The 9,808-nt window shown below is 41.7% G+C and overlaps 1 protein-coding gene and 1 non-coding gene across 2 annotated transcripts; both read right to left on the bottom strand.

The window, feature by feature from the left end:
* Nucleotides 1-26: 26 nt before the first annotated feature.
* On the bottom strand, nt 27-9,805 carry LOC114859913 (plexin domain-containing protein 1-like). Its single transcript, XM_029157999.2, has 13 exons — nt 9,457-9,805; nt 4,937-5,094; nt 4,565-4,708; nt 2,268-2,337; nt 2,038-2,160; nt 1,823-1,941; nt 1,640-1,739; nt 1,456-1,551; nt 1,288-1,369; nt 1,147-1,207; nt 955-1,075; nt 647-804; nt 27-512 (listed from the first exon to the last, which is right to left on the bottom strand). Exons 1-13 carry the CDS (start codon nt 9,803-9,805, stop codon nt 399-401), a joined length of 1,695 nt encoding a protein of 564 aa, XP_029013832.1. The 3' UTR covers nt 27-398.
* trnac-gca (transfer RNA cysteine (anticodon GCA)) lies at nt 2,591-2,662 on the bottom strand. The gene has a single exon. It is a non-coding gene; the product is annotated as a tRNA-Cys (tRNA).
* Nucleotides 9,806-9,808: the final 3 nt, after the last annotated feature.

Below are 9,808 nucleotides of genomic sequence, written 5' to 3'. Positions count from 1 at the left end.
TTTTCTTAACAAACGACCAGGGATAATGATAATTTACTGTAGTGTTTATTTTTGCAAGGCGGAACATAAAACTTAATCAAAAAGGAGCAGGAAGTAAAACAGAGGTGCACCCATATCTTTATTGTTGATGTAGAACAGCATGTATTGTATTTGTCTAACATTATTAAGCTGGTGGCATGCATTTGTTCGCAAAATATAGTCAAGTTAACACTCTCATTAAAATGTATTACCATAAAGATAAATATTTCAAACACAGTCCTATAACCATTGGCTGTAATCAGTGTCACAAATGGCTTAAAAATAATTAGCAGTGAAAGCTGAACTGGCTTTGGAGTCTAAATGTCTGGACAACTGTATGCTTGTCAGTGTTTGTAGTAATCAGCTCATGATTCATGGTTTCAATATGGCCCAGCTTCAACAATGCTGTTCTTCTCATGTCCATCACCTTCCACTTCTGTGTAGCCAGGTTGTTGCTTCTGGAATTTGAAGGAAGGCCAGTAGTTCTTGCGTCGCTGAAAATTAAAAGAGATAGCAAATAAAAACATGCTTAACTTCACTCAACCTTCGGGGTGGGGTCAACGTCTGACTTCACAATGTGGCCCTTTGGTAATAAACCTAAAGTGTATATGGTGCATTTACTGCTCACCTGAATGAGGTAAAGTGATGATGCAGCAGTGGGATGGTAGTTGATGTATAGGACTACAAATACCAGAGCCAAGAGAAGCACAAGAGCAGCTGCTATACCAGCTATCACTCCTACGTTGCCCAACCCTTCACTTCTGGTTGAAGAAGCTGAATTCTCATCTGGAATGAAAACAAAGATATAAGGTTAAAGATAAACCTTAGGTATGGTTTTATGGAGGAAGGCCGGGGCTATTCTACTTATCAAACCTTTTGAGCATCAAACTCATCAGAAGTGAAATACATTATGCTTTTGAATTGACCCAGCATTACCGTCACTTTTGCAGCTTTTTTGTTGAGGAATCAAAGATGTCACATCCTTCCTTTCTGGTGGAACATAGGAACCAGTGAAGCTTTCGTCCTTTGAGTAGTCTTCACAGGTTGCATCTTTGTCCTGCTCATATATAACATACCGTACAATAATCTTGAAAATGGAAAACCCTTCAGATTATCATCAAGTCATACCTGCTCTGAGCAGCCATAGTCTAGCCATTCCTGTCTGTGTCTATCCATTCCATCCGAACACCTAAAACACATGAAAAAAACATCATTAAGGGTCAAACCTCTGCGCTATTAGCATTAGAGCCAGAGAAATCCCTCACTGACCTCTGGAGCACATTACACCAGCTACAGCCAGAGGTTTGGTTGGATGAGAGACACAGTTCACAGCTGTCATGTTTCAGGCAGGCTGAACAGACAGAGTTTGACATAATGATGCAAAATTGTTATTGCACTGACACTAATTTTTTATAGTGTGATACATCGATGACTTACTAGGTAGTGGAGTGAACTCAACAGCAGAGTAGTTGATAATCTTCGAAGTGTTTATCTCAACCCGATCATACTCGTAAATTGTACGCCGTTGAGCGTCTGTAACAGAGACATCTAAGTGTTATGGGATGTTAGATGACAGTCAAAAGCAGTAGTACAGTGGTAATGTACATGCATAGTGTCTGACCTGGTGATTTAGAGGAGGGTGCCGTGACAATGAAGGCATCAGACAAGCCTGCCTTCACTGGATGTTGAGCTGAACTGATGACATCTAATGACAGCGGCACCTGTATAAAACAAAGAGTCACAGCTGTATATAGCAAGTAGACAAGCAACTGAATGAACAGTTCTGAAAATGGGGGCATCGTACATCTCTGTAGCTGAACGTGATTGTTCCAGTTTTGTAAAGCGCAGCCTGAAAGGTGAAGGCTCCTGCTGACTCTTTGCCAAAGAGTCTGACTCGCTCCCACTGGACCACGAACAATTCGCCTGAAGTCAGCACAGGTTCCACAGGAAGAAAAATACATAGAATTTAAACAAAGTGAGAAACAATGATGTCTTTTTACATCTCAGGTGGTATTTTACCATTATCCAGGTATTGCACAGTGGACTCTCTGGAGTAGCTTGGATCAAAATTAGCCATGAGTGGGGCGATGTACTGTGTAGCGGTGAGCATACGGTGGGTGCTGTCTCCTGTGAAGATAAACCCTGAAAATGGCAAGATGGAAAAATATGTAAGACTTGAGGAGAACATGTGCCCCTTCTCCATTGAACTCCTGCAGGGAAGGTCAGCTAAACCTGTTATCAAACAGTACCTCCTGTTGCTATGCTGATCTGCTTCAGGTAGTGTCCGTAAAAAGGGAAGTCAAACGACAGTGCAACATTCTGCAAAAGGAGTTTTGGAAACAAACAGAGGGAAAAAACAATTGAGGGTTATGTCTTCTAATTTCTCACCATCATTAATGTCACTTAATGTAGAATAAAAGAAGGTGGAGGAAAATGTGCATTTTCAAATTAAAGATTGTTGTATGTACATAACATTTGTAATTCATTTATTCAAGATTTTCAGTTGTAATTCCTGTCAGTCTGACTGCATGATTTTTAAGATACATAATGCATTGAAAATAGAGTATAAAGAAGGGGGCACCCAGATTTGAACCGGGGACCTCTTGATCTGCAGTCAAATGCTCTACCACTGAGCTATACCCCCAGCTTGAAGCCATATCACTTCATAACCATGGAATACTAATCAACGGGCTACTCATTCATTACTCCTACATCACTGTTTCATGGGATGATAAAAGTGTTTTACAATATACACAGACACAACTTGGGTGTGCAGGAAAGGATCATTGAGTTTAGTGGGTGTGACCTTTCCAGAAGAGATATTTTCAAAATATGTGATATCAGTCTTGAAAACAATATGATTGTAACCTTTGAAGATGATTAACGTCTGGTGCAGCTTTGAATCGATCAAAATATGCTAAGTAAGACTGATTGTTTGTTTTGACTTCACAATGCGTGCACATTGTTCTTCTGGGCCTTGTCCATCTAATCTGTTGTGGAACTGTGGCTGTTTCTCCAACTGTGTAACCTGAATTAATGGAAAATTTCCTATTAGAGAAGTCCTGTAGTGGTTCAGCTGACTTAACAGTGTCTATTAACCCCAGGTCTACAGTTTGGTTGTTAGGGTTAGGGGTAACCTGCTTACGGAAACAACTATTTTGCCAACAGGGTAATAACGGCTGTCTCAATAATTATCATGATAGATTATGTTAATATTAACATTAGTTGAATGAACTTTATAGGTGCCAGCTCTGTTGAACTTGGCCTGTCCCCATTGTTCTCAGTCCGTCAGCTCCCCTAGCAGAGCAATCGTATGCTTCAGGGTCAATTTCAGTTTGTTCTCACAAAAAATGTTTGGGCAAACATTCAGCCCTTTGTCTTTGACAAATGCAGAACTGGGAGTTGTTTGTTCAGTTGCTGTGCTGCTTAACTTCAACAGTCAGTTTCACCACAGATGCAGAAACTTTCTAGAGAGACTTTCAAATGCTGTAACTGTAAGTTTCATTGTGCCTCATTGATTCTACATTTGGAAAAATCAGTTTGGTCTGTACTTAAGTATAAGAGGACACTTGGAGTTTCAGTCTCACTCACATTGATGGTCATTTGCTTTGCATTCACAGCAAGGGATCAAGCATTCTCTGCAATTGAGCCCACATGGACCCCATTGTTTTGGTTATTGGTACCCTGGCAAATTATCATGTGATTGAAGAAACAACTATAAAAGATTCAGATTCAATTATGTCCTGGTTTGTAATAAAGCTACTGCTCCCTTTCACCGATCCAGTACTCCTCTACAGTACTGTGTACTTTGATATCACAGCCTTACACTTCAGTGCTTTGTTATCTGACCAAGGGGACAGTAGCACAGGCCTGGCCTATATCCACAGTAGATAACTAAAAAAAATAATACGACCAGACTGCACACATTTGTACAGTATGCCGACCTACATTACACTGTGCTCCACTCTCATTTTCAGGCTTTCCTCCTGTGACAAATGTAGAACGAGTATTTCACTCGTGGTTGCCGCGGAGTTGCACATTACACACTACAAAATCTCACCAAGGTCAAGGAAATGATAAGACTAATTTTAACTAAATTCACACCCATGCTGCCATGAGAGCAGACACAATACACATCTTGTCCCATTCAACTACAAATCTACGCTCTGTGTTTACATTCCTACTGCTAAGGCACTGACTAAAAGCTAATGTGTGTCAGTGGTGACTTGATGTGTTAATGATTAAAATAGGATTTAAATTACAATGACGTTGAGAAACACAACTTAAACTAGGTCATATGGATTATTTTATCTGCAATTCAAAGTAGCATGTACTTCCCAAAACTGGGGAAGTGGCTTCATGTACAGACAAATACAAAAACCATCATGATAAGGATTTCTTGTTAAAGGTCTAGAATTATTTCTCTCCTTTAAATCCACATGGGCAGAAGAATTAAACACAGAGACTGACCTGTTGAGTATTTTGGGATTTTTCTGCTTGGGTTTTTTAAAGGTGTTGTGGGTGCAGTTGTATGTGTGAAACTCACCACAGCCTGTTTGTATGAGTTTGACAGGATGCCATGGACTCTCACTTGGCCGTGTCGGACGTCACTCATGTCTACCCATAATTCTTGTGTGCGTTGGTCCTCAGGGCCAAAGCTACGCCATGTGTAATACTTGCCAGAATCCTCCTTCCAGACAGAAAAACATGGAGGATAAGTGCATGTGATATAATCAACAACGAACATGGTTCAATCATTGTTGTCGTCTGCCTCTCCAAGTAAGTGGAAAAAATGTATTTTCCAAAAGAGGGCAGTGTTTAACTCCAGCTTAAATAAATAGAGCATGTTAAAAGCCAAAAACATAACACAAGCCACAAAATATTACCTTCAGGAGAAACACTGTGGTGGAGGACTCACCACTATGCGTGTCATGTTGTCTGGCAGGATGTCAATGGTTAGTTCTCCACCCAGGACCGCCCGGCTTATAACATGACCCGAGGATGACCTCTGGGCTCTGTGAAGATGACTGTCACCTCCAGTTGACTCCTCAATCTGCTGTACAGTGTACTGATCATCTGTAAAAACATGGGAAACATTTTAGGTTAACATAAACACTAAAACATCAGGCTGTGATTCCACTTATGTCCATACAATCATTCATATAAAAGGAATCTAAATCACAGTTTAGCATTCTCTCGTATTTTGGCAGCAGTATCACCGTTGCTGAAAACATTTCTGATGAGAATGTCATTCAGAATCCTGTTTACACTTTTGGTTCAGTGATTTGTAACAAGAAAGTACAACTGGCGTTTGAAAGTCTGTCCTGGCAATTTCAGTTAATGCCATTGTTGACTGATGACAAACACCATTTACTGACAGTGTTTAGGAAATGTCAAGTCCCACAAACAATGCTGACCACGTTTCGTAAGCAAACCAGGGTAAGTAGGCTTTTTTTTTAATAATCTGAATTCATCAATGATTAGACTTCCTGGCTACATATTCAAAAAAAGTAAAACCTACAGTTTCAAGAGTAATTTGATTTTTTTGAAAGATATTTTATTGCATATAACCAATATAAACATAAATCCCGCGTGTCATGCAAGCTGTAGTTAATGTTAATTTCCTGTCTTTCTTTTAAAAACATTACGGTTGCTTTAGACGGTTCCCTCTTTAGAACCATTACGGGGCACGGAAGTGACGTCACCGAAGACTATATAAACCCCTGAACGGCTGCATTTCTTCGCGGGGTGTTTTATCTAACCCTAAGTCGGGGTTGCCTTCTGTACTTGGTGGTTGCTGTTTTTCACCTCTGGCTTTCAGCAATCTACAGGAGGTTGTTAAGTCGCGTGGGGGCTGTCGATGAATCAAAAAAGCGAAGAGAATCACTCCGTCATGTTCAGTTTCCCGTCAGAAACACCGTGATTCACCTGCCGTGGTCAGCTCGGCTGCCGCGAAGAGTTGGTCTCTGCTGCTCCGGTGTTCTCCTGCCAGGACTCCACAACTGAGCAGATTAAGGCTGAGCGGGGCCGCTCTACCGAACGAACCTGTGGTTCGGTTAGGAAACCCAAGCTCAAACACCTTTTAACCATCGACTTCAAGTCTGCCATTTCGTGTGCAGCGTGTCCGTCGTGGTCTCCGGTCATGCTAACGCTAGCTTGAATACGCTAGCTAACCCACGCATATGGGCTTCGGATTTAATTTAGTATCATACACCTTGTTTAACCCTTAAAAGCGGAAGCCTCGGGAGCGTTTGGTGTGAATAAAACGGGACACTTTGAGTTGATGGACGCGAAGTAAAGTTCCACTCTTTCCTGCTTGTGACGCCATCCTCGCATCCCAAGATGCCTTGGGACAGAAACATGCTAGACTGAGTTAGCCGCAATTAGCTTATTAATCTATTAAATGATGCACAGAAGAGGCCGGAGCTGATATTTTACTTCAAGTGGTTCACAAAAGTTACTTGGATTCAGTTTTTTTGAGAATAAAATGAACTATTAAAGTTTGAGGGTTTTTTTCCCCTGCAGTTTTGCAGATGTTCGTTGTTAAACCGAGCACTGTTTCATCGAGTCTATTTAGATCAGCACTCCTAACAAAACTGCATAATCAACAAGAACGCACACTCTAGAGTATTAAGTCTGACTGAGTGAATTTGTCCCTGAGCCTCTAACTTGGTTCAGGTTGCTTTTTATTCCTGCAGTTTTTGCTCAAAGAGTGGGAGGGAAAAGAGGACGGTTGGTTCTCGAGGTGAGACCTGTGCCAAAGCCCAAAGAGTTCAGTCTGTGGGTCACTGGCTGGTGAGGGCTGCTTTACACATTACTCTGCATTCACACAATTATAACTCTGACGTCTTCCACAGCCACAGTCTGGGTTTCTCAAGTGACATCTCAGCCGTCTTCATCACATTTGGAGCTTCTTTGTATTTGTTCGTGAGTGTTGCTCTCCACCCTTTAATCCAATTAACTGGTGCGTGGATGCATTCGATGTGTGATTATTGCGTGCCGGATCCGCCCTGTTGTGGCATCCATGAGCTAAGACATGAGCCTTGAAAGTCAGCAGTGCAGCGGACCGACTGGTGTCTGTAGAAATGGGGAAGAGCGCAGACGCTGAATGTGAAGCTGTGACTTCTATCTATTTAAGTCATCACTCCTCCAGCCGGTATTAAAATCGCAGACCGATAATCAAAACAGTGAGGTCATACCGTCCCAGCCACTCATCCCATATGAATTACAATCACTGGACTGCAGATGACCTCTGCCACTACAGACAGCATTAAATGGTGCATTAAGGGAAACGAGAAAATGATTTAGCTAACTAACCATGTCTTTTGACTATTAACAAAAGGATATAATGTTTTTTTCTTGGCAAAATCTGAAACATTACCTAATTTTACAGATATCAATAACTAATGTCATCATGAGAATACATCAAAACTGCCATTATGTGGAAAACACATCTTTTCTATATTCACATTTTTAGTAGAACGTAATCCTAAAGTTTGGGCTCAATGACTTTAAGTGGAACAACGTAAAGTGATCTGATTGTCAGAAGGTTTTGATTCAAAATCTCTGCGACATAATTTATTTATGAAGCATGTGAGGCACTGTGATTTAATTAGATTTGTGATTGAGTTTAGGACCTAATTCAATAATTGCCAAACGTTTTAAGCACATGGGATGATGGCAAATGTCAGTAAAAGTCCCAGTAGGGTAAAGCAGGGCTGACTTTACAGTCAGAGGGCAGACGTCTTGGACCTCTGCTCGGTCTTTTAGGAGCTACCAAACCACGACAGTTAGCTGCCTTTTCTGTGAGCGGTCAGCCCAGCGAGGCTTGAGCAGACACACCCTTCCTGAGCCCAGGCCGGAGGCGCGGGCCAGAAATCCCCAACATCGCCCACAACACATCAGTTCAAGGGCTTAGGGACTCAAGGACGGGGTTGAAATGCAGATGATTAAGTGTCCTTTGTCTGACTTTTTATGTGTGACTTCAACACATCTGAGAAAAATGAATCACTAACCTCTAACCATCACTTGCAATAACTGTGGTTTTTATGAAAATGTAACAAGTAATTCATCACTGACTGTCCAGAACACGTATGTTTTGCAACACAACTGTAAAGACGAGTGACTTTCCAAGTCCAGGAAGGTCTTGTTATGAACAATATGAGGACTCTGATTGCTTCACTCTTTTGTTGCGGTGAAACCAAATCCGTGCATGGAAGGGAGGTTGCGCATTATTTCTGCTTTTCATTGTGTGATAAGAGAAGTGCGCAAAGGAGCCAGAGCCCAAGCAAATTCCCATGCAAATGCTGGTCCAATTTATACTAGAATTCAAAGATTAAGCTGATCGCTTGTTGGCGGTGAACTTCTCGTTCTCGTCAAGTTATTTTGTTTTATAAAAACAAGAATATTTTGCTCTCAAGAGGAATTTTGTAAAAATACAGTGAATCTGGGATCCACACGTTCAAACATCTTATCTGTGATTCGATCTGACGGGACAATCCTTCTTCCTTATTATTGCAGTTGATACACAGATTCAGAGTTTTGGATCAGTTTGAGACCATTAAGCGAACTCCTCAACAGGACAAGACACAAGAGGCCAAGCGCTGAGGTCATAGCTGTGGACATCATTCATTTTCACCTCTGGGTCGTTCCACTCTGGGTTAGATGTTGTAGATGAGTCACCGAAAACAAAAGACATTTTTAAAAAAGATAAGAATGTATAATGTTAGGTGTCAAGACAGATGAAGAAGAAATGAAGGGAAGGAACGGTCAGTCACAACTGAGCCAATTTAATATGTTGCTAGTCTATTTGTGATGCAATTGAACCTTTTTCATATTGTTTTAATTAAGTAACCCTTCCACTCTTCTTGCATCTAGTTCATCATAAATGTCAACCAATAATCTGCTAACAGGACGGAGGCAGCGCTGCATTTCATTCTTGTCTATTATCATCTCCTCTCTGTGAGTCTTCTGGACGTCTCTGCAGGGTCCGACAGGGAGGCAGGAGCAGAACCACTTCCAAGTCTAATTTTAAACCTGACAGAGGCTGTTTGCGGCTTGTTGTTTGGACTCAGTCGCATGCTTGTGGCAAAGGGTATTTTTATTGTGCACTTTAATGTAAACTGGGTCATTCACCCGTGTGTAAAAAATGAAACGGGCACATTTGCTGCTCCATAAAGATTCCTGCAGACGTTCTGTGGTTTGCAGCTGGAAAAACAACAGTAGCTCACAGTCTTCCCGTTGGAAGTATCAGCTATCGCTTTGACTGTGTAAGGTGGATGCAAAGAGCTAATCAAAAAGTTTGCATGCAAAACTGACTTGCTTAGGCTCCAAAATGCTCCAATAGGCCAAGATAAAAACCTAAAGACCGCATGCACCTGCAGAAAGAGCAGCAGGAAGAATAACAAAATGATGACGAGGGAGAAACACACAGCTCACCTGTTTGCTGATGAAGCCAAACTTTAGTCGGCTCTGTTTGAGAAAGACAGAGGAACAGCGTCACCAAACTAAAACACATGTTGGACGGCGACAGGCGAACGCTGGAAGAAAGTAAAACGGATCTTCTCCCTTCTTCTCTGCACTTTTCTTTAAATCCCACTTTCACTCGTCGCTCTCTTCCTCCCTCTGAAGCCCTCGCTCCCTCCACACACCACCCTGTGTCTAACAAACTACACCCTTTCCCTCCTCCTCGGTGCCCTTCATACGTTGCCATGGTGATTGCAAAGACACGGGGTTCCGCTGAGGAGAAAACCCTCATCGCACCATCAGCGAAGGTCTGGACATCCATCCA

The sequence above is a fragment of the Betta splendens genome, chromosome 8, assembly GCF_900634795.4.
Source record: "Betta splendens chromosome 8, fBetSpl5.4, whole genome shotgun sequence".
NCBI lineage: Eukaryota > Metazoa > Chordata > Actinopteri > Anabantiformes > Osphronemidae > Betta > Betta splendens.
The sequence above is the reverse complement of the archived record's forward strand: the minus strand, read 5'-3'. Positions and strand labels throughout refer to the sequence as shown.

Coding starts and splice junctions, on each gene's coding strand:
- LOC114859913 (XM_029157999.2), bottom strand. CDS start 9,805: ATGGATGTCCAGACCTTCGCTGATGGTGCGATGAGGGTTTTCTCCTCA. Junction 1,076..1,146: donor ACTATGGCTGCTCAGAGCAG/GTATGACTTGAT, acceptor ATATATGAGCAG/GACAAAGATGCAACCTGTGA. Junction 805..954: donor AAAAAGCTGCAAAAGTGACG/GTAATGCTGGGT, acceptor TTTTCATTCCAG/ATGAGAATTCAGCTTCTTCA.